Source organism: Salvelinus fontinalis, chromosome 20 (genome assembly GCF_029448725.1).
Source record: "Salvelinus fontinalis isolate EN_2023a chromosome 20, ASM2944872v1, whole genome shotgun sequence".
NCBI classification, from domain to species: domain Eukaryota; kingdom Metazoa; phylum Chordata; class Actinopteri; order Salmoniformes; family Salmonidae; genus Salvelinus; species Salvelinus fontinalis.
This window is the reverse complement of record NC_074684.1, coordinates 15,101,025-15,128,832: the sequence shown is the minus strand read 5'-3', so window position 1 is coordinate 15,128,832 and position 27,808 is coordinate 15,101,025. Positions and strand designations below refer to the sequence as shown.

The following is a 27,808-nucleotide window of genomic DNA, read 5'->3' as shown; positions in this document are numbered from 1 at the left end:
GGTGCCTTGGTGGAAGAGTGGTGTAACATCACACAGCAAGAACGGGCAAATCTGGTGCAGTCCATGAGAAGGAGATGAACTGCAGTACTTAAAACTTCTTATGGCTGCAAGGGGCAGTATTGAGTAGCCAGTTAAATCGTGCCCATTTCAAACGGCTTCGTACTCAATTCTTGCTCGTACAATATGCATATTATTATTACTATTGGATAGAAAACACTCTCTAGTTTCTAAAACCGTTTGAATTATTTCTCTGAGTGAAACAGAACTCATTCTGCAGCACATTTCCTGACCAGGAAGTGGAATGTCAGAAATCGATGCTCTGTTCAACTTCCTGCCTATACATGGGCATGATACGTAAGAGTCTACGTACACTTCATGCACCTTCCCCTGGTTGTCAAGAGGCGGTGAGAGAAGAAATTTCGTGTTTATCTTGGTCTGAGGTGGAATTAAAGCTCTTTGTATGACGTGACCGTCCATTTCCTGTTTCTGGAGCGCGCGAAAGGGGACATGGATTTGCCTTCTGTTTAGCTGTTGTTATGGACGACTAACATCTCCGGTTTAGATTTTATTTGATACATGTGACCATATCATCGTAAAGTATGTTTTTTCAATATAGTTTAATCAGATTATTGAAATTATTTCGGGAGTTTTGCCGTGTTCCGTTCTCTGACTTTGTTGACGTTGGAGAGATCCGTGCCACTTGGCAAGTGCCCATGCTAAATCAAGAGGGAAATTTGCCGTTCCAGATCCAAACAACGACTGTTCTGGACAAAGGACACCTTGTCCAACATTCTGACGGAAGATCACCAAAAGTAAGAAACATTTTATGATGCTATTTCTAATATCTGTCGTGCATGTGAACTGGTCGTCGGCGCCCAAGTGTTTCTGGCTATTGTGGCTACGCTAAAATAACGCTATATTGTGTTTTCGCTGTAAAACACTTGATTTACATTTACATTTAAGTCATTTAGCAGACGCTCTTCTCCAGAGCGACTTACAAATTGGTGCATTCACCTTATGACATCCAGTGGAACAGCCACTTTACAATAGTGCATCTAGATCTTTTAAGGGGGGGGGGGGGCAGAAGGATTGCTTTATCCTAGGTATTCCTTGAAGAGGTGGGGTTTCAGGTGTCTCCGGAAGGTGGTGATTGACTCCGCTGTCCTGGCGTCGTGAGGGAGTTTGTTCCACCATTGGGGTGCCAGAGCAGCGAACAGTTTTGACTGGGCTGAGCGGGAACTGTACTTCCTCAGTGGTAGGGAGGCGAGCAGGCCAGAGGTGGATGAACGCAGTGCCCTTGTTTGGGTGTAGGGCCTGATCAGAGCCTGAAGGTACTGAGGTGCCGTTCCCCTCACAGCTCCGTAGGCAAGCACCATGGTCTTGTAGCGGATGCGAGCTTCAACTGGAAGCCAGTGGAGAGAGCGGAGGAGCGGGGTGACGTGAGAGAACTTGGGAAGGTTGAACACCAGACGGGCTGCGGCGTTCTGGATGAGTTGTAGGGGTTTAATGGCACAGGCAGGGAGCCCAGCCAACAGCGAGTTGCAGTAATCCAGACGGGAGATGACAAGTGCCTGGATTAGGACCTGCGCCGCTTCCTGTGTGAGGCAGGGTCGTACTCTGCGGATGTTGTAGAGCATGAACCTACAGGAACGGGCCACCGCCTTGATGTTGGTGGAGAACGACAGGGTGTTGTCCAGGATCACGCCAAGGTTCTTAGCGCTCTGGGAGGAGGACACAATGGAGTTGTCAACCGTGATGGCGAGATCATGGAACGGACAGTCCTTCCCCGGGAGGAAGAGCAGCTCCGTCTTGCCGAGGTTCAGCTTGAGGTGGTGATCCGTCATCCACACTGATATGTCTGCCAGACATGCAGAGATGCGATTCGCCACCTGGTCATCAGAAGGGGGAAAGGAGAAGATTAATTGTGTGTCGTCTGCATAGCAATGATAGGAGAGACCATGTGAGGTTATGACAGAGCCAAGTGACTTGGTGTATAGCGAGAATAGGAGAGGGCCTAGAACAGAGCCCTGGGGGACACCAGTGGTGAGAGCGCGTGGTGAGGAGACAGATTCTCGCCACGCCACCTGGTAGGAGCGACCTGTCAGGTAGGACGCAATCCAAGCGTGGGCCGCGCCGGAGATGCCCAACTCGGAGAGGGTGGAGAGGAGGATCTGATGGTTCACAGTATCGAAGGCAGCCGATAGGTCTAGAAGGATGAGAGCAGAGGAGAGAGAGTTAGCTTTAGCAGTGCGGAGCGCCTCCGTGATACAGAGAAGAGCAGTCTCAGTTGAGTGACTAGTCTTGAAACCTGACTGATTTGGATCAAGAAGGTCATTCTGAGAGAGATAGCAGGAGAGCTGGCCAAGGACGGCACGTTCAAGAGTTTTGGAGAGAAAAGAAAGAAGGGATACTGGTCTGTAGTTGTTGACATCGGAGGGATCGAGTGTAGGTTTTTTCAGAAGGGGTGCAACTCTCGCTCTCTTGAAGACGGAAGGGACGTAGCCAGCGGTCAAGGATGAGTTGATGAGCGAGGTGAGGTAAGGTAGAAGGTCTCCGGAAATGGTCTGGAGAAGAGAGGAGGGGATAGGGTCAAGCGGGCAGGTTGTTGGGCGGCCGGCCGTCACAAGACGCGAGATTTCATCTGGAGAGAGAGGGGAGAAAGAGGTCAAAGCACAGGGTTGGGCAGTGTGAGCAGAACCAGCGGTGTCGTTTGACTTAGCAAACGAGGATCGGATGTCGTCGACCTTCTTTTCAAAATGGTTGACGAAGTCGTCTGCAGAGAGGGAGGAGGGGGGGGAGGGGGAGGAGGATTCAGGAGGGAGGAGAAGGTGGCAAAGAGCTTCCTAGGGTTAGAGGCAGATGCTTGGAATTTAGAGTGGTAGAAAGTGGCTTTAGCAGCAGAGACAGAAGAGGAAAATGTAGAGAGGAGGGAGTGAAAGGATGCCAGGTCCGCAGGGAGGCGAGTTTTCCTCCATTTCCGCTCGGCTGCCCGGAGCCCTGTTCTGTGAGCTCGCAATGAGTCGTCGAGCCACGGAGCGGGAGGGGAGGACCGAGCCGGCCTGGAGGATAGGGGACATAGAGAGTCAAAGGATGCAGAAAGGGAGGAGAGGAGGGTTGAGGAGGCAGAATCAGGAGATAGGTTGGAGAAGGTTTGGGCAGAGGGAAGAGATGATAGGATGGAAGAGGAGAGAGTAGCGGGGGAGAGAGAGCGGAGGTTGGGACGGCGCGATACCATCCGAGTAGGGGCAGTGTGGGAAGTGTTGGATGAGAGCGAGAGGGAAAAGGATACAAGGTAGTGGTCGGAGACTTGGAGGGGAGTTGCAATGAGGTTAGTGGAAGAACAGCATCTAGTAAAGATGAGGTCAAGCGTATTGCCTGCCTTGTGAGTAGGGGGGGAAGGTGAGAGGGTGAGGTCAAAAGAGGAGAGGAGTGGAAAGAAGGAGGCAGAGAGGAATGAGTCAAAGGTAGACATGGGGAGGTTAAAGTCACCCAGAACTGTGAGAGGTGAGCCGTCCTCAGGAAAGGAGCTTATCAAGGCATCAAGCTCATTGATGAACTCTCCAAGGGAACCTGGAGGGCGATAAATGATAAGGATGTTAAGCTTGAAAGGGCTGGTAACTGTGACAGCATGGAATTCAAAGGAGGCGATAGACAGATGGGTAAGGGGAGAAAGAGAGAATGACCACTTGGGAGAGATGAGGATCCCGGTGCCACCACCCCGCTGACCAGAAGGTCTCGGGGTGTGCGAGAACACGTGGGCAGACGAAGAGAGAGCAGTAGGAGTAGCAGTGTTATCTGTGGTGAGCCATGTTTCCGTCAGTGCCAGGAAGTCGAGGGACTGGAGGGACGCATAGGCTGAGATGAGCTCTGCCTTGTTGGCCGCAGATCGGCAGTTCCAGAGGCTACCGGAGACCTGGAACTCCACGTGGGTCGTGCGGGCTGGGACCACCAGGTTAGGGTGGGCACGGCCACGCGGTGTGAAGCGTTTGTATGGTCTGTGCAGAGAGGAGAGAACAGGGATAGACAGACACATGGTTGACAGGCTACAGAAGAGGCTACGCTAATGCAAAGGAGATTAGAATGACAAGTGGGCTACACGTCTCGAATGTTCAGAAAGTTAAGCTTACGTTGCAAAAAAATAAAAAAATAAAAATAAAATACAAGATCTTATTGACTAAAATGATATAGTACTGCTGGCTGGTGAAGTAGCCTGGCTAGCAGTGGCTACGTTGTTGAAAGTGAAGCTGGCTAGGTAACCTCGACAATTTCACTAAATTTCTCTAAACTACACAATTATCATGGATACAAGGACAGCAAAGACAACTAGCTAACACTACGCTAATCAAGTCGTTCCGTTGTAATGTAAGTTTCTACAGTGCTGCTATTCGGTAGAAGTTGGCTAGCTAGCAGTGTTGGCTAGGTAGGAGGACGGCAGCGCGGCAGGCGAAAAATAGCTGGCTAGCTAACCGATAATTACTCAAAGCTACACAATTATCTTAGATAAAAAGATAGCAAAGAAAACTATGTAGCTAGCTAACACTACACAAGTCAAGTCGTTCCGTTGTAATGTAATCGTTTCTACAGTGCTGCTAATCGGTGGCTAGCTGGCTAGCTAGCAGGGTTGACTACGTTACGTTACGTTAGGGCGAGAATACCTGGCTAGCGAACCTCAGCGAACCTTGATAACTACACAATTATCACCGATACAAAGACGGCTATGTAGCCAGCTAAGTAGCTAGCTAAGATCGAACAAATACAAATCAAAGATAGCAAAGACAACTGTGTAGTCAGCCAACACTACACTGATCAAGTCGTTCCGTTGTAATGCACTCGTTTCTACAATGCTGCTATTCGGTGGCAAGCTGGCTAGCTAGCAGTGTTGGCTACGTTGCGTTACGTTAGGGCGAAAATAGCTGGCTGGCGAACCTCAATAACTACACAATTATGTTTGATGCAAAGACGGCTATGTAGCTAGCTAAGATCAAACAAATCAAACCGTTGTACTGTAGTGAAAATGAAAATCAGACCGTTGTACTATAATGAGATGTAATGAAAAGTTTATACTACTATTCGGTAGACGGTGGACGTTTGCTAGCTGCTGGGCAGATAGCAGTGTGGACTACGATAGACGACGGAATACGATAATTACGCAATTATCTTTTATACACAGACGGCTAAGTAGCTAGCTAAGAAGAAATTGCTAAGGTTAGACAAATAAAACCGTTGTACTATAATGAAATGTAATGAAATGTAATGAAAATGAAATGAAAAGTTATACTACCTGCAGAGCGAATGCAAATGCGACCGCTCGCTCCAAACCGGATGTCCGGTTTGGAGCGAGCGGAAATATTCGGAAATATTGTCTGGAATCGGAAATATTGTCTGGAATCACAAGATGCCTGTCTTTCAATTGCTGTACACTATGTATTTTTCAGAAATGTTTTATGATGAGTATTTAGTTATTTGGCGTTGGTGTCTGTAATTTTTCTGTCTTCTTTCAGTGCAATTTCTGACTGTAGCTGCAATGTAAACTATGATTTATACCTGAAATATGCACATTTTTCTAACAAAACATATGCTATACAATAAATATGTTATCAGACTGTCATCTGATGAAGTTGTTTCTTGGTTAGTGGCTATTTATATCTTTATTTGGTCGAATTTGTGATAGCTACTGATGGAGTAAAAAACTGATGGAGTAAGAAAAGTGGTGTCTTTTGCTAACGTGGTTAGCTAATAGATTTACATATTGTGTCTTCCCTGTAAAACATTTTAAAATCGGACATGTTGGCTTGATTCACAAGATGTGTACCTTTCATATGCTGTATTGGACTTGTTAATGTGTGAAAGTTAAATATTAAAAAAAAATATATATTTTGAATTTCGCGCCCTGCACTTAAGCTGGATGTTGTCATAAGTGTACCGACGTCGGGCTGCAGCCAAAACAGGTTAATGCAGCTGGTGGCCACACCAGATACTAACTGTTACTTTTGATGTTGACCCCCCTTTGTTCAGGGAAACATTATTCAATTTCTGTTAGTCACATGTCTGTGGAACTTGTTCAGTTTGTCTCAGTTATTGAATCTTGATAGATTCATACAAATATTTACACGTTATGTTTGCTGAAAATAAACGCAGTTGACAGTGAGAGAACAATTTTTTTGCTGAGTTTACATTGACTTTGAGAATGGATTGCGTAACTATTAGCCTAGCAACAACGTGAACGCGATTGGTTGATAGTCTGCTTAGTGGGGCGATATACGTTCATTGTACAAAAGACGCAGTCAAATAGGAGAAATGTGCTAGGCCTTTCATTAAATTACACATTTCTCGAGGTAAGAATATCTCAAAAATATGATCAATGGCTCATTTGAGAGAAGACATCCTCTTGAGTTATGACATTGGCCAGTATTGAAATCTGACATATATGATAGACGTTTTTGTGATCTAAAAGCCGTATTCCTATGAACTACCAGCGTAGTAAGAGCGATTTAGCACGGTGCTACGTAATACAGGACGGATTTATCACTGTCCGAACGCCAATAACTCGGATACACATAAACTTGAAATGACCTAGGGAATCGATAGAACATCACTCAGAGATGCATAAAAACATTTAAAATGGGTGAACCTTTCCTTTTAAGGGTGACAATCTGCACTTTCACCTCAGTCATTGTATCATTTCAAATCCAAAGTGTTGGAGTACAGAGCCTAAACAACAACAAAATTGTCACTGGCCCAATACTTTTGGAGCTCACTGTAATTCATGGACTTCAGTCCTGCAAGACAGATGTAGCCTGCCAAATTCGAGCAATGTCCCCAATGCACAACTTGAACATTCGTTCACTAATCTCCCAAGGTTTTAATCAAGCTTGTGCTTTTGTATGTAGCCAGGAACAATCTATGGCCATGAAGGTTGGTTTTCTTCCTCTGTGTTCTGGGCCCCTGTTCTCAGAGACGAGTTGATGATAAACTAGGCCCCCTTATCTGCACTGTCCTACTTTGAGTCTCTGCTCTGTTTCTGTTTGGACTATTCATATATCCACTATACTAGATCCACTCTGTTTCTTGTGTCAAGTTGTGTGAGTGTGTTTGCACTCATATTTTTTGTGTTTATGTTGTGTGTTTTTGTGTCTGTGCACACATGTCTGTTTAGGTCAGTGTGAATTGTGTGTAAATTAGGTAATTTACTCTCAGGGCCCTGAATGGGGTTGACAAATCTGTTGTTGAAATGCTACATTTGTTTCTGTTTTCAAGAGGAAGTCCCTGTCGTGATGGCTGCAATGGCATGTGAAATGTGTTATTCCCATGGTTCTCATTCAGAATATATCATTCCCACATTGTGTTATGAGCATTTTATTCCAACTATACAATTCCCACTAATTTCATGCTTTATGTTACTTTCATCATTCTACCTACCCTGTTACTGTTGAGGATGTTCTCAGCTTAAGTAGGCCACATGATTTATTGGAGTCATGATGATTAAAAACAATATGCTTCCATTACTGTGTTTTATTCTCAACTTCTCTGTGCTCCCGGTCTCTTTACAAGTCTCCGGCTGTGTCCAGTGTGAAGTGTGCACACTTTCTTGCATGGACTTAACAATGGTGGAAACTCAGTCCAGCCAATGCTTACACCAATCATTTGAGATTGTACAAGTGCACCCTTCTGGAAAATGGTGGAGAATTTGGACACAGCCCTAGTGGAAGACTCTAACTGACCAAACACATACTGTCTTTTCCTCTTTTTAGGAACAAGAGGAGAACAAAGGTGCAACCAGCTGGCCAGAGTATTACATTGACCAGCTCAATTCCATGGCTGCCGTAAGTAATGACTCCTTGTCATTCTTTTCTCTAGGTCTCTTGACTATGATTTTGTATCAATCTCTGTCATTGACACTTCCAAAGTGAGTGTAGAGTCTACTGTGGTACTGAATTTCACTTTTCCAGATCTGTTTAAGGAGTGTGAGAGACTTGACTGTCAAATATAAACATTTAACTTTATCACTTACATGCTTGATATCAGTGATCCTAAAACCTGATATGCAGTATGTAGGTTTATGTCCCAGTTTAGTGGCATCACACCTGATTCAACTGATCTACTGAGCTGGGACTAAAGAGTTGAATACACTGCGACGATGAATGGCTAAAAGCTGCTGGTGGCCGTCCTATTTGCTGTCGCTGCGGTGTGTTACAGGGACCACTTGGTTGCACTCAGCCGTCCATGGTTCTGGTGTGTGTTTCCTATAAAAGTTTCAGTACTGCGGCTCTCCAAGAGCAGGATGGAGGATCACTGTCTATATCAACTTCTGCATTGATTTGAGATGATCCTTGATTGAAGCCTGATCAGGTGATGAAGGATGTGCAGTAGCTAAATTCTCAATAAAAGATATTGTACTGTACTCTAACCTCAAAACAATGTACGAACCAAATGCGAGCAGTTATAATTACATCGGTAATCTGTAGCTCCTCTCAGATCAATCCTAAATCAGATTAACTCTGCATTCATGTTAGATTAAAATGTAATCGCAGAAGACCGCAATTGTCAGCATTTTAACTCCTGACACGTGCTATGTTGATATGTTTTTGGTAATAATATTGCAGTTTTGGCAGGTGAAAGAGGTTCTGGGTAAGTTCCAAAGAAAGACAGGCAATATCTAGCACAGACATGCCTCAGGCCTAGACACATCCAGCCGACTCAACTATCTAGAATGGTTCCTTTTGTTTTCAAACAGCCGAGCAAAAACCTGGCACAGATTCGAGACCTTTCTCCTTTATCTCAATGGCACGTTCTCCACTACACTTCATTTATAATAAAAGCCACTGAACACAGAAATTGCTGGCACATGCTGGGATGCTTGTTATCGGATCCTAACACGGAGTCCCTTTCAGGTGCTTGTTCCCCAGCTGTTCCATACACTTGATAAGCAGCATAGGTTTTTAGCTGCACATGTGCAAAAAGTGTAAAGACATTTAAGCAATTTGTTAAAGCAAAATATTACTTTCCAGTCAGAAATTGTATATTTTAAAGCCACAGTCTGTAAGATTTCCAGTAATTAAATACATGAATTGTACACATTGAATATGACTTACAATACAAATACCTTTATCAGTTTAGTACAACTTTCCTACCTTTTTATGAAACCAAATAACGAAAGACCTATTAATGTTTTACTTCATGTTTTTGTTGTATTTATGTATGAATCGAATCATGCTTAAACAGTAATGTTTCTCTCATAGAATGTCATACATTGAGCACTACAGATTATACTGTATCTTGCAAATATCATGGGATGCATTTGCTCTATTGTCTCTGTTTCTTTTGGTACTATTCACAGTTAGTGTGGCTTGAAAATACAGCACCTGGCTCAAGGAGTAGTCTAACAAATTCACAGCATTTGACTTGTTCAAACAGCTTTGGTAACGCTATATTTATGTTGCACAGAGGAAGACACTCCTTGCCCTGGAGAAGGAAGATGAGGAGGAGAGGAACAAAACGATAGAAAGCCTGAAGACTGCTTTGCGGACGCAACCCATGAGGTGCCCTGGCTCTCAAACTTCCATACACTTCACTGTACAGTGCATACACTCGCTAAAGAAACTCATTTAAATAGACTTATATACACACACACCCTCTTCAAAATTGACCTTTAGCTACCGTACATGGAGGGAACAGGATTGTTTTCTGAAATGAATTTCATTATACAAACGCTTACAGACATACTATGTCATACACACACACACCCTTCCCTCTATTTCCATGCACTCTTCCTTCATTTTTTTTGTACTCTCATAGAATATACTCATAGCACACCAGAGCTTTGAATTACAATAACTGAAATAAGAGCCCTACAGGGAGTAATTGCCATTGGAGTTACAGACCTATAGAAGTGTATCTGCAGACCAGAATGAACAACAACGGCCCAGTAATTCATCACTGTACTGTAGATGGCTAGGATGGAACACCACTCTTGGATATTGTCACATGTCATAAATGATATGGTCCTTCTGCTGCGCTAGTTACAGTACCAATGCTATGTGGAGCAGTTATGTAACTGCTCTTAATAAAAGTCGGCTTTATTATTCTAACGCTTCAGGCAGTCCTTCCCAGAACACCTAATCTTTCATTCAAATCACCTATTACGTCGTTAATCATACTTACTGCTTTGGGGCAGTAACCTGGGTAGCGTTCATTGCAACGTAAAATGTTTTGAAATGGAAAATGAATATGAGTGTTTCTTATTGGCCAAGTCCAGGTAGACCCCTCCCTGTTTGTCTGTTTCTTCCGTTTGGTGCCTAATGAACACGACCCAGATTGATCTGCTGATTGAACATATGATGTCCCTCTGGCTGCATTGTGTGTAGCATGTTTTTTTGTCTCTTTCACATTAGTATGTGTTGCACCGTTTAATGACCCCGTGCGACCTGAAGATCAGGTGTCAGACTTTCACCCCCAGGGGTTATGGTGGCACTTGGTCACTTACTGGCCTTTTATTTCTTCAGGACTTTGTTTTTTAACAACTTTGATAACACACTCACAGAGGTTGACCATTTTCTCAGCATGTTAGACCTAATTACTATTTTGGGTATTTCCAGTGCGTAGGATTATAGTCTTTATACCCTATTTCAATCGGAAATAATGACAATTACTACATGAGATCACATAGACTAGCCTCTTTCCTCCAACTGGCAACTGGCACTTTTAACGTATTTTTTTTATTGATATCCCGTTTCCACTTGACCTTCCTCAGGTTTGTGACTAGGTTCATTGACCTAGATGGCCTGACCTGTATCCTCAACTTCCTGAAGACCATGGACTATGAGACGACCGAGTCGCAGATCCACACCTCGCTCATCGGCTGCATCAAGGCCCTGATGAACAACTCCCAGGGGCGCGCCCACGTGCTCTCGCACTCGGAAAGTATCAACATCATCGCCCAGAGTTTGGCCACCGAGAACGTAAAGACCAAGGTGGCGGTGCTGGAGATCATGGGCGCTGTGTGCCTTGTGCCTGGCGGGCATCGGAAGATCCTGGAGGCCATGCTGCACTACCAGCGCTTCGCCTGTGAGAGGACACGCTTCCAGGTGGGGAAGGGGAGGGTTAGGAATTAATATTTTCATCACCGTTAGCAGCCTATCCACTTAATTGTATTGAATAAACATTCAGTACCATTTAATATTGTAACATTTTGACATTTTGGCTGGGTTATATACACTGAGTGTACAAAACATCCAGGTGAAAGCTATGATACTTTATTGATGTAATTTGTTAAATACACTTCAATCAGTATAGATGAAGGGGAGGTGACAGGTTAAAGCAGGATCTTTAAGCCTGGGGACAATGGATGGACATGGATTGTGTATGTGTGCCATTCAGACGGTGAATGAGCAAGACGAAAGATTTAAGTGCCTTTGAACGGGGTATGGTAGTCGGTATCAGGCGCACCGGTTTGTGTCAAGAACTGCAACGCTGCTGGATTTTTCACACTCAAAAGTTTCCCTAGTGTATCAAGAATGGTCCTCCACCCAAATGACAACCAACCAACTTGACACTACTGTGGGAAACATTGGAGTCAACATGGGCCAGCATCCCTGTAGTACACTTTAAACACCTTGTAGAGTCCATGCCCTGATGAATTGAGGCTGTTCTGAGGGCAAAAGGGGGTGCAACTCAATATTAGGAAGGTGTTCCTAATGTTTTGAACACTCAGTGTATAGTAGGACACCCAATTATAGGTATTCATTTCAGCGCTTTCACAAGAAGGATTGAATAATGTAATATTTCCTTTAAGCATCCGCCCTTTATTCAAATAACACGATTGGCTGGCCATTTGCAACAGTAAACGCTTTACATTGGCTAAAGTGGTTTGGCTCCAATGGTTTGTTCAACTTTGTGTCTACAATATAAATTGTCTCTACAATATGATTGCTCTCTGAACGACGAGCCATATCTGTGGTCATCTCCTCTCCTTCACCACCCAGACCCTGCTGAACGATCTGGACCGGAGTACAGGTCGGTACCGGGATGAGGTCAACCTGAAGACAGCCATCATGTCCTTTATCAATGCTGTCCTCAGCCAAGGCGCCGGAGAGGTAAAATTAGCCATCAACCAATGCATCGCTTGTCTCCTAACTCCACACTTGCACCATACTTCAATTTGATTTTCTCTTCAATCGAACTTGTGCTGCACCTCAATCTGACTTGACTTTATTGACACCTACTTTTGATCCTCCATCTTGTTATGTTCCCAGGCCAGTTTAGAGTTCCGCATCCACCTCCGTTACGAGTTCCTGATGTTAGGAATTCAGCCAGTCATTGACAAACTTCGCTCCCATGACAACTCCACATTAGACAGGTGAGTTGGAGCCCAGTTCCTGTTAACCTGAATTGTGACACAAGTCCCTTTTTTCTCCTGATCTCTGACCATGCATGGCCCTATTAATTTGACTTAATCTCCCCCAGGCATTTGGATTACTTTGAAATGCTGCGCAATGAGGACGAGCTAACTATGTCGCGACGTTTTGAGTCGGTAAGTAAAAACTTATTGTTTCATTGCTGAATTCCATCGTCGTTTGTGCTTGATAAGGACTGTGACTTGTCAACATGTTCTCTTTTCCCAGGTGCACATAGACACTAAAAGTGCTTCCCAGGTATTTGACCTCATCCGGAAGAAGATGAACCACACTGACGCATACCCTCACTTTATCTCCGTCCTGCACCACTGTCTCCTCATGCCTCGTAAGTGCTCCCTGCCGCATTCCTGACCTGCTGCTAACGTTGAACCCGGTCAGTAAGAATTTAGCGCTGTGACTTTGGTAGTTGCCCAGAATATTGTGTTTCCCTATTCCAGTCAGTGGAGGCTTCTGAGGTGAGGATGCCTCATAATAATGGCTGGAATGGAGCAAATGGAATGGCATCAAACGCATGGAAACCATATGTTTGATGTATTTGCTACCATTTCACGTGTTCCGCTCCGGCCATTATCAAGAGCCCGTCCTCCCCAATTAAGGTGCCAGCCAAGCTCTCATGATTCCAGTAGAGCTGACCTGCTGTCTTCCTCCTGCTAGCTGTGTGTGGGGGGGTGCACGCATGTGTCTGTGCACTTTGAATACATTTTTATCTGTATGAGGATCTGTCAGCAAACCAAGACGGCATCTTGCTCTCTAGCTGCACTCTGTATAAATCAATTGTGGAAACCTCTTTCTGTCCTTAGCTAAATATCTACTTGTGCAGAGAGGCCTCTTCTACTCGACAACATCTTTGTATCGGCTGTATTTGATGATCTCACTGTCCCCCCAGATAAAAGGAGTGGGAACACGGTGCAGTATTGGCTGCTGCTGGACCGCATCGTCCAGCAGATGGTCCTGCAGAACGACAAAGGCCACGACCCCGACGTCACGCCCCTTGAGAACTTCAATGTTAAGAACGTGGTGCGGATGTGAGTGCTCTCCATGTAACCCCTTAAGATGACGAGGGAGAGAGGGAGCACGTCATGCTTGAGCGCAACTGACTGGGATGAGCTGGGATGATATAGGCCTAGGAAAGACATGAAAATTCATAACTGTCAAATGAAATAGTTTCCAAACTGACCCTCCAATCAATACTTCAATACTGTAGGGAACCTCAGTCTCTTGGAGGCTTCTTAGAAAATCTATTTAAAATCTGTTAGTCTGCGCTGCTTCAGTATGAAAACTGTATTTTAATTCCCATAATAGCAATGAGCTCAGCTCCATTTCCACAGGACTGATTGTTTGCATGTTGTCTTTCACATAAGTCAATGCATCAGTCATAGAATGCTCACATTGAGGACCCTCTGGTAACTTAGTTTGTATGTCTCTCCTTACAGGCTGGTCAATGAAAATGAGGTCAAGCAGTGGAAAGAGCAGGCGGAGAAAATGCGAAAAGGTCAGTTTCATGTTTTGAGTTGCTTCTTTTGAAACACTGCCCTTTGGCTCTATTGCACATTTTTAAAAAGACCACAAAGAAATTAACAGGATGTAATTTACACTTCACATGGAAGGGATTGACTACTTTCAGTATGTATAAATAATACAAATCGGCAGGGATGGTTTTTCAGAGGATGCCAATTAAATGGTACCGTTCTACACAGTTGTGAAGCTCTGAATGTGTTCATCTTAATGCCTGTAAGCGTTATGCTTATCAGGTGAATTGGACTGCTGTGGATATGAATACAGCTACTTGCTGGTCAGCCAACACAAGATTTGAACCTTTTATTGTGTATTCGTATCTCTTGTAGCTCACTATTGGATTAGTAGTCTTTGAAGAGTCCTCTACCTCACCAGTAGCACATTGATCCAGTCACTGCCTACTTTTGGCACATATGTTACCCTGCCCCTGTTAGATCTATCAGAAATAACAGCCGACAACCATCTTCTGAGCCACTCTGTGGTCCCATGGGTTGATCGCAACAAAGATTGTGATTTAACATTTCAACACGGTCAACTCAGGAAATTATTAAAAAATGATAATAGAAAGGAACAGGTGATATCCAAATGTCCTAATTGAGTTGAACCGAACCTGTTCACACTCACAACATAACCTCCAACCCCATCGGGCAGAGCACCACGAGCTCCAGCAGAAGTTTGAGAAGAAGGAGCGCGAGTGTGACGCCAAGACCCAGGAGAAGGAGGACATGATGCAGACCCTCAACAAGATGAAGGAGAAGCTAGAGAAGGAGAGCACCGAGCACAAGGCAGTCAAGCAGCAAGTGGCAGACCTCTCTCTCCAGCTCCACGACCTCAGCTCTGTACGTCACCCTTCAACTCCTTCAGACTTATACAAAAGAATGGCACCAAATATGCCTTCATGTAGATTCATTATGTTTCATCAAGATTCATTTACTGTTATTAGATTTACAGTACATTATAGAAGGCACCTAAAGTAAATTACTGCACTGGTCTCTGATGCAACCAATGTTACGACATACAATTGAAAGAGAACGATAAGCTAAGGATTGAAATTAAGATAAGTGATGGTGCATTGTCTTTATCTGTGTATTTTCCCCCAACATTTCCAGAGACCAATCGCCAGTGTCCCAGGCGGTCCCCCCTTCATCCCTGGCCCCCCTGGTGGGCCTCTCCCTCCCCCCCTTCCCCCAGGGGGCATGATGCTCCCTCCCCCACCACCCCCAGGGGGAATGATGCCCCCTCCACCACCCCCACCTCCTGGTGGTCCCCCGCCTCCTTTTGGACGTCCACCCATGGGAGGGATACCTCCTCCCCCTGGGGCACCCCTGGGGTCCACCCTCAAGAAGAAGAACATCCCCCAGCCGTCCAACCCACTCAAATCTTTCAACTGGGCCAAGCTGGCTGAGGTGAGAGTGCATGGGTTTGAATAGGGTCATGTTCATTAGAGATCCAACAGAAGTCAACGGACTGAAACAGGGAGAGACTACCTAGACTTGTCCAATAAGGAACACTCATTTTTGTTCCCTTGCAAAATGTTTTAAAACAGTTTCTGTTGCGTGCCCTAAAGAATATGACCCTGGTAATTCCCTACAGAGTCAATTTGACCTTCTCTTTGTCATCATTGATAGCGATAGGGAAATGTTCGTCTGTAAAACCTGCAGACAATTTTTTGATCCCTGAAAGTTTCGGTTTTGTTAGGGAGAATGTTACTTTTTCCCCAGTTATTCAAGTGCACTTAGAATGGGGAACCAGATAAACGTTCCTGTATGTTCTGGGAATATTCTTGTTAGCGTCTAAGCTGATTCTAGATTAGCTCCTATAAGTGATTATTCTTCTGTTGCAATCTTTGAATAACATACTCTTGTGTTAGGCCTTGGTGATTGAACTATGGCTGCTGGAGATTGCTTACAGAACATATTGAGGATACTGAAAGCCAGGGTTGGGGTCAATTCCATCTCAAATCAGTCATTTCAGGAGGTGAACTGAAATGTTCCTCTTTGCTTGGAATTTCAGTTTATTTCTTTGAATTGAAATGGAATTGACCCCAACCCTTCTGAAAGCACCACCTCAAAAAATGTAAATACAATTCTCCTGCTCTCCATCCCAGAATAAGTTGGAGGGCACTGTATGGACAGAAGTGGACGACGGGAAGGTTTTCAAAATTCTCGACCTGGAGGACATTGAGAAGACCTTCTCGGCCTACCAGAGGCAACAGGTACTGTACTGCGGCCAAGTGTTCTCGCTGGTCCTGCTGATGAAGAGAACAGTTTTATAGAGCCCCCAACATGTATCCATCCTCCGCCCTTGTTCTTCTTATTCCCTTCTTGTTAGAGCTAAAGCACCAATACAAAACATGACTTCACTCATGCTGATTAGTTGCCATCTCACTAATGTAGAGTAATACCATATTGTTTGGCTAGTGTGCAGTTTACTGGCATTTGACACTACTAAATAACATAAAAGCCTTGCATGTATGAATAACAGAAATACAAAAGAGCACTGACTACTTAGCGTACACTGTCATAACCTTTTTATGATGCTAGGGTATCAATGTAAAATATCTTAACGATCATCAGACACGTAAAGATTGAGTTTGGCCTTTAGTGTCTGCAGCTTAGTATTACCTAATACCACAACACTCTGATGTTTATGGGATGATGCAAACAGATCACTATAGTGTCGTCAGGGGAAACAGAGGGACTTTTGTGTTAACAAACATTTGCAGACATTGTCCTTAACCCCTGACGAAATTGTACCCAGAGCTATTAAAAGCATCAGCTCGTTAGCACATAAACCACAAACACAGGGAATAGCTCTTATCTCACTCCTCAATGGCCCTCTGTATGGAATGCAAATCTGCTTGAGTTATCCTTGATCATACTAATACAAGAGATTTAGTCACAATGTAGCCTAGGTTTTCATTCTGCGCTATTTAAATCAGGGGTGTCAAGTAATGAGGCCCAACATCTGATTTAATATGGCCTCCATGTGTGTCCCCATCGATAGTTTCTTTGCATGTTTAAAAAAAAAAAAATGATTTGAATTTAGTTTTTTTTTGTTGATCTAAAAACATCAGTGAATTCATAGTTAAGGCTCTGTTGTAGATGAGGCCGCACTCACATTTGCCTTAACATTTTGACATCCCTAGTCTAAATGAACATTATGACAAACGTATCGCGCTTAACTGACTCCAATGTTACCACATTTGTTTTGCCTGTGACTCACGCTAACACCCGCACCTCATGATCAGCTCACACGCATGCACGCAAACACACATGTACATTTGGCAATTTCCCAGCCCCCAACCGACACCCATCTCTTATGGCCCATCAGCCTTTGCTTGCCATCGCCAGTCACACTCCCACTTCACTCATCACTGATGTCCTGTATGAGCTTGTTTCTGTTTGTTTGTTTGTTTGTTTTGGCCTGGATTCACCCAACTGTGCTATCATTATAACGAGTGCCCACATCTTCCTTGCTTCTTGCCTGCGTTCTAGGACTTCTTTATGGTCAATAACAGCAAACAGGTGAGTTCACTCATTTCCACACCCAAAATGGTGTGGCACTTTTTTCATCCTCCTCTTCTATCATTTAGAACATTTTGCTTTCCTGATCTTATCCTCTTGACATCTTCATCCTCTTGAAAATATATTTATCTTCAGTAGACACGTGAAGAAATAATTATAGCTTATGGTTTCCATAAATCAACAAGATCCTTTTGTACGTTGCAGTAGTTTAGGCTTAGAAACGGTTTTGTTTTTCTGTGAAGGAAATACCCTCTTATTTTAAAGTATGTAAAAAATAAATCTTTAACAAATCCCATGAGAATGTCCATTCACTCTTAATGCGACTTGTCTTTTTTTAAATGTAGTGTATGTTTGTGTCTGTTACTGTGTGTTCGCACACGTAAGTGCCTGTGTCTGTATTCCCCCATGTATTTGCTTGTTTTTCTTGTCTGTCTTTTCGTAAGTTTGTGTCTTGTATTTGTGCGTTTGTCTTTCTTTACTTTTTCTGTATGTGTGTAATGTATTCCTGCTGTTGCTCCTAGTTAAGATACCTACCATTCTGAAATGCCTCTCCTCTGAACGACTCTCCACAGAAAGAGAGTGAGGATTCGGACTCCTTGAGCTCCAAGAAGGTCAAGGAGCTCTCGGTCATCGATGGCCGTCGAGCCCAGAACTGTAATATCCTCCTGTTGCGGTGAGTGTGTGAATATTAGCAGTCAGAAACTGGGCCTTGCTATTGAGGTCATTTCCTGTTCTGATGAGAGTAAAATATTAGCACTGCAATGTCATATGCTGTTGATGGGAAATACTTTTTGTCTAATTATGATTTGATCCTGATGTCAGTGAGTAGGCTTTCTTCTTTGCGTCATTCTTCTCTTTCAATGCAGGCTCCAGTGAATCATGGGACTTTATCTCATAATCAAAACATTCTCTCTTTCTTTACACAAGGCTAATCTTGAAAATCCGGAACTAAACTATTGCGTCAGATGGTCGATTAGGTATGAGGGAATATGTATGAGAGAAGATACTAATGAGACTAGCGAAGTCTCCACCCTCCGAAATGGAAACTCTCAGCCAAAGCCCCCTTTTGATGAATGTTCGCTTTACAGAGAAAGTTTCAAGCTTTACAATTTTTTTTCCTTAAAAACCTGCTACAATATGGCAGCATATTGATGATTACATCATCACTAATGGGTGGTTAGTTCGCAGATTGTTTTGCCCCAATGCAATGTGTAGGAGTCATGCTTGTGCTACTGCAAAATCCTAAATTGCAACAGATAAAATTAGCCTAGAAAATATGTGTACTTTTTTTCCCCAAATCGCTGTGTTTTTTAAATTTCAGTTCAGAGACGTAGGCTACGTCATGTCAGTCAAATTGGTTGAGGGTTCAGAAGAAGGTGCGTAAAGAGAGAAGTGGGAGGGTGAGCAGAAGAAACTTAAAAATAAAAAATGTGTGCGGCAGACAGAAATTCAAGGTGATAATGCTTCATGTATGTCGTTGTTTTTAAAATATATTGACAGTAGATGTTACTTGGAGACAAATTCCTGGCTCTCAAAACTTGACTGAAACAACATGAAACAGCTCTACTGTGCTACTGTGATTTCTCAATAATTGAATGTGGTCTGGTATCATTAGTAAGTCACACATATTCACACAGAGGGGAACTTTTAATTTAATCAAGACCAATCTGACTCGAAACGACCATGAAACAAGCCAAAACGGAACGCACTACTTCGAATGCTTCCTTTTTGGGTGTTCAAATCATGTTGTCCCACATCAAGGTGATTTTATTAAGAGTTTGGTGGAGGAGGACCATTCAGTTGTGATGCAAGAGTAATGGTTTAGCTCAGGAGGAGAGATGGTTGGGTTTTTAGTTTTCCTGGTCATGAACTCCGGTCAATAATTACTCTGTGGGAGCTTAGACCACTTCTAACAATTTATTGAAAGGTTGTGGTTTTACAATAGAAGTAGAGTTGATCGTAGGATCACAACTTATTTTTTTCCAAAAGCTAGGAGGTTGAGGTTTCTCAGTCAGAGGATGTGGTGTGATATGAAGAATTTGCTCTATAGCTAGCTTTTATTTTACAATGTGTTTATTAGGTTTCCCAAGTAAAAACTGTACACACACACACACACACACACACACACACACACACACACACACACACACACACACACACACACACACACACACACACACACACACCAAACTAGCTCCCGTTACAGCCTGGCCCATCTCGCAATTCACAATCCCAGTGTCAAAAGGCTGTGACACAGAATCCTAGCTAAAATCCCATCAACCGCCCCTCCAATACTAATTTCATGTAATGGTTTTTAATGGGCTTCAAAAAGCCTTTAAGAGACCACCCATGCGGACGCTCTCCAAAGGGATTGAATGGAGTACTATGCTCCCTTTGAAGTGGGTGCCCTCAAGACGGTACACAGATTTTGAGGAGCAAACATGATCTGTGGAACAGCTGTGGTCAATGCCATTTAAAGACACCAGAGACAAATATGCTCCCATCAATGGGCAGTCTAGTAAGCATTAGGAAAAGTAGAATTATATTTTAGAAAATACAATGTCATTTTGCTCTTAACAGATAATAATAGTTGTATTTGGAGTTTGGCATTAGAGTTGACAAACTCAGCAAAAAAAGAAACGTCCTCTCACTGTCAACTGCGTTTATTTTCAGCATACTTAACATGTGTAAATATTTGTATGAACATAACAAGATTCAACAACTGAGACATAAACTGAACAAGTTCCACAGACATGTAACTAACATTAATGGAATAATGTGTCCCTGAACAAAGGGGGGGGATCAAAATCAAAAGTGACAGTCAGTATATGGTGTGGCCACCAGCTGCATTAAGTACTGCAGTGCATCTCCTCCTCATGGACTGCACCAGATTTGCCAGTTCTTGCTGTGAGATGTTACCCCACTCTTCCACCAAGGCACCTGCAAGTTCCCGGACATTTATGGGGGGAATGGCCCTAGCCCTCACCCTCCGATCCAACAGGTCCCAGACGTGCTCAATGGGATTGAGATCTGGGCTCTTCGCTGGCCATGGCATAACGGTGACATTCCTGTCTTGCAGGAAATCACACACAGAACGACCAGTACGGCTGGTGGCATTGTTATGCTGGAGGGTCATGTCAGGATGAGCCTGCAGGAAGGGTACCACATGAGGGAGGATGTCTTCCCTGTAACGCACAGTGTGGAGATTGCCTGCAATAACAACAAGCTCAGTCCGATGATGCTGTGACACACCGCCCCAGACCATGACGGATGCTCCACCTCCAAATCGATCCCGCTCCAGAGTACAGGCATCGGTGTAACGCTCATTCCTTCGACGATAAACGCGAATCGAACCATCACCCCTGGTTAGACAAAACCGCGACTCGTCAGTGAAGAGCACTTTTTGCCAGTCCTGTCTGGTCCAGCAATGGTGGGTTTATGTCCATAAGCGACGTTGTTGCCGGTGATGTCTGGTGAGGACCTGCCTTACAACAGGCCTACAAGCCCTCAGTCCAGCCTCTCTCAGCCTATTGCGGACAATCTGAGTACTGATGGAGGGATTGTGCGTTCCTGGTGTAACTCGGGCAGTTGTTGTTGCCATCCTGTATCTGTCCCGCAGGTGTGATGTTCGGATGTACCGAACCTGTGCAGGTGTTGTTACACATGGTCTGCCACTGCGAGGACGATCAGCTGTCCATCCTGTCTCCTTGTAGCGCTGTCTTAGGCGTCTCACAGTACGACGGACATTGTAATTTATTGCCCTGGCCACATCTGCAGTCCGCATGCATGCCTAAGGTACATTCACACAGATGAGCAGGGACCCATGGCATCTTTCTTTTGGTGTTTTTCAGAGTCAGTAGAAAGGCCTCTTTAGTGTCCTAAGTTTTCATAACTGTGACCTTAATTGCCTACCATCTGTAAGCTGTTAGTGTCTTAACGACCGTTCCACAGGTGCATGTTACCATATCGTTCGTAAAAGCGTTATTTTTGAGTGAGTTGTTCATTTTGTAGTTTAACCTGCTGGCCAAAATGACTGCTGCGGGATTAATCCACGCGGCTCCGGAGACATGCTCCGACCAACAACTAAAATACATCATCAATAACAGCAAAGAAAATAAAAAATATTGTTCTAAATGGCGTTAATTGAATAAATGGCATTAATTGATTATTGGATGTTATGGACACAGCTTTGTAGAACCAAAACATGCACACAGTCTACTCAACAAAATTGAAATTGAGAACAAATCGTTTGAGGTGCTGCAGTTCGTGAACGATAATGTGTTTATTACCCTCACGGCAAGCAATTCATTCCGCCAATCTAGTCCGGTTGCAACCACAACTAGACCTCGTTTCAAATGTATCAATAAATAATCGTATTTGTATGCCTAGCAATCAACAAATGTACATTTGTTTTAATCACACTTTTACAAGTCTATCACAAATGACTTCACCAATAAGCCCCTTCTGGTGAACAAAATATTATTTCGAGTTTTCAGTTCATTCTTCGCCAGTAGGGGAATCTTGCATCTGGGCATTATTGACTCAAATGAACGAAACGAGTCAGAAGATTTGTTCTTACTGAAATCAGTTTAAAAAAGAGCCGAACGTCACATTACTAGTCTAGCTAGCTAGTTGGCTACTGCATATCAGTGAGCCCGCATGTTAGCTAGCTACGTTTCAGTCTGTAGCTATCCTTCTAAATGCGGTGGTCACTGGATAAACTAGCTATGAGTCGAACATATTTGGCTGAAAATGAATTAGTTGCCAGACTTTTTTGTTGCCCATGGTGGAAGCCTATGTGCTCCTGAGTAAAAGCAGTTTAACTAACGTTAGCTAGTGTTGCAAATTAGCATTTCGCTAGCTAGCAGAGCTGTTTCATAAGAAAATGGCTGAGATTACCCAAACACTGTAGCTAACTAGCAAGCCCTCTTCAGCGACAATGTTATTGGGGTGAAGGAATGTTAGAATCATGTTTTTTCCCTAATCAAACAACTTCATAACAGGCATCAGATATTAGTAAATTAATCCACGAATACCAATATAATTTTGACATATCTTAAATTACCAAATGTTCATGAATTGTATGATATAAACTTGAAGCTCGTTCAAAACCAGTACAGGACTTGAACCGGGAAGTAGGCGGGACTTTATAGGTCTGGCTTTCAAAGTGCGGCTAGTTATTACAGTGATTTTATTACAGTGATTACAGTCCGGCACCTGTTCCCCCACTGGGTCGTTCTCGGAGCTGGCGCATAAAATCAGACTCATAATTTTTACTTTCAACAGGACAATTCCATGAGCTAACCTCTCTCCAGACAGACATACAGTTCCTCCCTATGATATTGTATATAAATACATTGCACATTTGGCTAATTTGTGATAAGCCATGGCTTTAGAATACTTTTGAAAGACATGTCTGAGAACACAAACCGGTTAGGAAGTGCCAGGAACTGGAAACGGGCAATAAGGCAAAGAAGTTAAGTTGGCAGTGTTTCTCATTGTGGTCTGGGGAAATTATTTTCCCACAGTTTACTTTACTTTTCCTGTGGTTTGAAGTTCAGTGTTGCAGGCTAAATTTGAATTATACATTTAGTATGCTCTATTTCTTTAGGGTGAGTCTTCGTGGCACTTATTTTTGACGTGCTCTTGACATCAAAGTAGAAAGCTGAGGCATATTCCAATTGAATCTTAGAAATGCTTAAAACTAATTATGTCAGTGATATTTAAATTCTATCAACATCAGCGTGTTAAATGCACACACATATGTAGGTTAGGAATGGGCGGAACATAACTTTCACAATGGCAGAGTTATTTGAATTTACAAATCACATGACGCCTCAAAAACAGTTAAAGTATTAATGGTGGTTCTAGTGTTAGAGTTCCTGTAGTTGATTTGAGTCTTCCTGTGGGCTGAAAGTGGCTGACATCTCCTGTGATTGTCGTCTAGGCTGAAGCTGTCCAATGAGGAGATGAAGAGGGCTATCTTGACCATGGATGAACAGGAGGACCTCCCCAAGGACATGCTGGAGCAGGTGAGTCTATGGCAAAATCACATAGGCTTGAAACAGTAAACTTGCGCACCTAAATGTGCTTCCAGGTGCATGGAGCAAAACGTTTACTTGTTAAAAAGAAAAACTCCAGCACACCAGTAATCGGTATGCTCCAATGTCACATGGGCTGACATTTTCTGTTTCTCAGTGAGCAAAATCAAATAGATGAGATTTCAAATAGAGAGGATGCGTCTTTGGATTACATCCACATAAATTATCACCTCCATTTCATAAACATCATAAAAAGAGAGGTTTAAGATTCCATTTCAATATTGTAAGTGATATGGTAGATTTATGTCAGTGCAATGTTTAGCTATGCTACATATGTTGCTAGTGAATGGCCAGTCACTTTCATGGCTCCTCCTCAGATGCTGAAGTTTATTCCAGAGAAGAGTGACGTGGACCTCCTGGAGGAGCACAAGCATGAGCTGGACCGCATGGCCAAGGCTGATCGCTTCCTTTATGAGATGAGCAGGTAGGATGATCTGAGAGAGAGAAGTAGACCAAGGGCCTGATTCGATCAAATGTGTTTTAGCAATATTCATGCAGTTTTTTTTTTTTTTTTTTTTTTACACAATTCTTCCAACTTGCATCGGTGGTGATCCAGGTTTTGAACCTGAACCCACTGTGCTACAATTCCATGTTAAGCTCGTTAAGATTAGACTCAACGTTATCTTGGTGAGCTCACAAGTCTACAGGTTATAGGCAAGCTAACTTACTCATTATGAGAGCTTGGTTCCCATGTTCTCACATTCCCACCGAAATGGATGATTCCCACCATTACTTAAAAACAAAACAAGTCCCATGTTGAGAAGGGGGGGGGGGGGGGGGGGGGGGGGGGGGGGGTTTATTCTCACCGTCTCAGAGTGGAGCCAACGACACCATAGTATTTTGACCTGTTCCTGCCAGTGTATCTCTCTGTTTAGTCTATGCACTGTAACTCACTGTTGACCATAGAGTCTGCTAAATGAATTTAGGCACAGGGAACTTCCCTGCTTAGACCACCCACCCTAAAGCCTGACTTGAGTTCGCTGCCTGGCTGTCGTTCTTAAGAATATTTGGAAATTACTGCAACAGTGACAGAGCAGTACTTGAGCCCTGTTAGCTAGAGATGGGGGGGGGGAGGGGGGGAATCGATACAGTTACATATCCCAATATTATTTTAGATGATATTAGGACGATATTTGACTCCAAGTATCAAAAAATGTTTGCTACTGTAGGTAGCGTTAGCAAGCGCTAGTCGGTTGTATAGTACCTGTGCCAAAACTCCAGTATTTTTCATCCTATTGCTTGTTATTCCTCTTCTTTTTAAAGTGAGCCAACATGCTTTCAGGACTAGTACACTACATGACAAAAAGTATGTGGACACCTGCTTGTTGAACATCTCATTCCAAAATCATGGACATTAATATGGAGTTGGTCCCCCCCTTTGCTACTATGAGAGCTTCCAGTCTTTTGGGAAGGCTTTCCACTAGATGTTGAAACATTTCTGCGGCTACTTGCTTCCATTCAGCCACGAGCATTAGTGAGGTCGGGCACTGATGTTGGGCGTTTTAGGCCTGGCTCGCAGTCGGCGTTCTAATTAAGGTTGAGGTCATTGCTCTGTGCAGGCCAGTCAAGTTCTTCCACATGGATCTCGACAAACCATATCTTTATGTACCGCGCTTTGCATGTGGGAATTGTCATGCTGAAAAAGGAAAGGGCCTGCCACAAGCTGTTGCCACAAAGTTAGAAGCACAGAATCATCTAGAATGGCATTGTATGCGTTAATATTTCCCTTCACTGGAACTAAAGGGTCTAGCTCGAACCATGAAAACCAGCCCCAGACCATTATTCCTCCTCCACCCAACTTTACAGTTGGCGCTATGCATTCAGGCAGGTAGCGTTCTCCTGGCATCCATCAATCCCATATTAGTCTGTAGGACTGCCAGATGGTAAAGTGTGATTCTTCATTCCAGAGAACGCGTTTCCACTGCTCCAGAGTCCAATGGCAGCGAGCTATACACCACACTAGCTGATGCTTGGCATTGTGCATGGTGATCTTAGGCTTGTGTGCAGCTGCTTAGCCATGGAAACCCATTTCATGAAGCTCCCAATTTAACCGTTCTTGTGCTGATGTTGCTTCCAGAGGCAGTTTGGAAATCTGTAGTGAGTGTTGCAGCTGAGGACAGATGATTTCTACACGCTTCCGCATTCTGTCTTCTCGTTCTGTGAGCTTGTGTGGCCTACCAATTTGTGGCTGAGCTGTTGTTGTTCCTAGATGTTTCCACTTCACAATAACAGCACTTACAGTTGACCGGGGCAGGTCTAGCAGGGCAGGAATTTGACAAACGACTTGTTGGAAAGGTGGCATCCTATGACGGTGCCACGTTGAAAGTCACTGAGCTCTTCAGTAAGGCCATTCTACTGTCAATGTTTGTCCATGGAGATTGCATGGCTGTGTGCTCAATTTTATACACCATCAGCAACGGGTGTGGCTGAAATAGCCGAATCCACTAATTTGAAGGGGTGTCATATACTTTTGTATATACTGTATAGTGTATTTCCCTGACTGTTCAAAACTTGTTTTCTCATGCTCTCTCTTCTCTCTCTGCAGCATACATATAGTGAGCATTATGTTTGGAACACCAAATCGCAATTAAACCGCAGTATTTAATTGAAATACAAAGAAAATTGTGAGACTCTTAATTGCAATACATATCGTATCGGCACCTAAGTATCGTGATAATATTGTGAAGTCCCCGGCAATTCCCAGGCTTACTGTTAACTGTGTTGGATATAACCACAAGAACGACACTCTTTCTTCATCAATATGTTATCAACCCAAACAGGAAACTCGTCATAGATGCACAACAGCCTCATGTCCCAGTCGGGGGAATCATAAAACAAACAAGGAGCACATGCCCATGGAAACTACACTCCGTCTTTATTAGACACCATAAAAATGAATTGTGTAATAGCGTTTTTCCCCATCCTGTGGTTGGAGACGCGGGGTGCTTCTTTCCAGGAACTGGCTTTGTCCTTCAAACAGAGTCCAACTAATGTTTTGGTTTCTGAGAGCCCTGTAGCCAAGGCGACCCCCCCGGCACTGAAGTGTGGATAGCGACGCCCTAGTGATGAGTTCAGCCAAATGGGTCGCTCCATGTTTGCTCTGCCTTCCTTCAACAATCCATCTTAGTGTTTCACGTCTAGCCAGCCAACGCCGAGATGGTTGTCCGACCATATCAATAGGGATGAGGGCTTCTTCATTCTTTTTTCTGACTTAGCTAACAAGATCTTGTCATGTTTCCAATGTGACCTGGGCAATTTTGTATCCTATATCTGACTTTTTCCCAACCTTTCAGGACATATCAATTTCTTTTGCTTACTTTTTTTTGCACTTTTTAATAATCCATCTCTCTTTCTCTTTTGCTCGAAGGATAAACCACTACCAACAGAAGCTACAGTCGCTGTACTTCAAAAAGAAGTTTGCAGAGACGATTGCAGGGATCAAACCCAAAGTAGAAGGTGTGTGTGATGGTGTTAGGCTTCTTGGCAAGCCCTTACATAATAAAACTCAACAACTCACAATGAGCTCCACTGTGAAGTACCCTACAGTTCAGATGTCTTTTTTGTTTCTTCGCTCCTCAGCTCTGATCAAGGCCTCCAAAGAGGTGCTGCACAGCCGCAATCTGAAGCAGCTGCTGGAGGTGGTGCTGGCCTTTGGGAACTACATGAACAAAGGCCAGAGGGGCAATGCCTATGGCTTCAAAGTGTCCTCGCTCAACAAGATCGCAGACACAAAGTCGAGCATAGACAAGTAAGATGAAGAGCTGTAATTAAAATTACGAGTGTGATGAGTTCGCTGTAGTGATACGCTCTATGAAGCAACCTGTTTGCATGTGTTGTATGGAGTGGTGTCATTATATGGGTGTGTGCATATGTGACCCATGCTGTGGTACTAGTGCTGCAAGTATCTATTGTCTATGCCTATGCAGGAACATCACCCTCCTCCACTACCTGATCACCATCCTGGAGAAGAAGTACCCCAAAGTCCTAATGTTCCAGGAGGATCTGCAGAGTGTGCCGGAAGCCGCTAAAGTCAAGTAGGTCGAACCACAAAGACACCCTCCACATGTACAGCTCTCCAGTGTTTAGATCTATGGGCCCTTGTTGTATACTCTCATTAAATGTCTTTAGGAAATGGTTTTCAGTGGTCTATCAGTCCCATTGAGTTAACATTCACCCTGTAGGTCATACAAGCCATTGTATACACTGCTACAGCACACTTCAGCACACTTCTCACTTCTCAATGCTGCCAACT

The 27,808-nt window shown here is 43.7% G+C and overlaps 1 protein-coding gene across 4 annotated transcripts in view; it reads left to right on the top strand.

Moving 5' to 3' along the window:
- The window catches only part of LOC129817358 (disheveled-associated activator of morphogenesis 1-like), a 145,142-nt gene that overhangs the window by 106,547 nt on the left and 10,787 nt on the right, over nt 1-27,808 (top strand). For 3 of the 4 annotated variants that reach the window (XM_055872502.1, XM_055872499.1, XM_055872500.1), the window contains exons 4-22: nt 7,752-7,823; nt 9,445-9,539; nt 10,751-11,084; nt 11,982-12,092; nt 12,252-12,355; nt 12,463-12,529; nt 12,621-12,738; nt 13,300-13,438; nt 13,847-13,905; nt 14,580-14,767; nt 15,038-15,334; nt 16,036-16,143; nt 17,426-17,455; nt 18,028-18,128; nt 23,403-23,487; nt 23,874-23,980; nt 26,924-27,012; nt 27,136-27,304; nt 27,483-27,590. In XM_055872502.1, coding sequence (XP_055728477.1) covers nt 7,752-7,823; nt 9,445-9,539; nt 10,751-11,084; nt 11,982-12,092; nt 12,252-12,355; nt 12,463-12,529; nt 12,621-12,738; nt 13,300-13,438; nt 13,847-13,905; nt 14,580-14,767; nt 15,038-15,334; nt 16,036-16,143; nt 17,426-17,455; nt 18,028-18,128; nt 23,403-23,487; nt 23,874-23,980; nt 26,924-27,012; nt 27,136-27,304; nt 27,483-27,590 — 2,381 coding nt within the window. The remainder of the gene's footprint in view (nt 1-7,751; nt 7,824-9,444; nt 9,540-10,750; nt 11,085-11,981; nt 12,093-12,251; nt 12,356-12,462; nt 12,530-12,620; nt 12,739-13,299; nt 13,439-13,846; nt 13,906-14,579; nt 14,768-15,037; nt 15,335-16,035; nt 16,144-17,425; nt 17,456-18,027; nt 18,129-23,402; nt 23,488-23,873; nt 23,981-26,923; nt 27,013-27,135; nt 27,305-27,482; nt 27,591-27,808) is intronic. The other variant, XM_055872503.1, reaches the window with a different exon arrangement.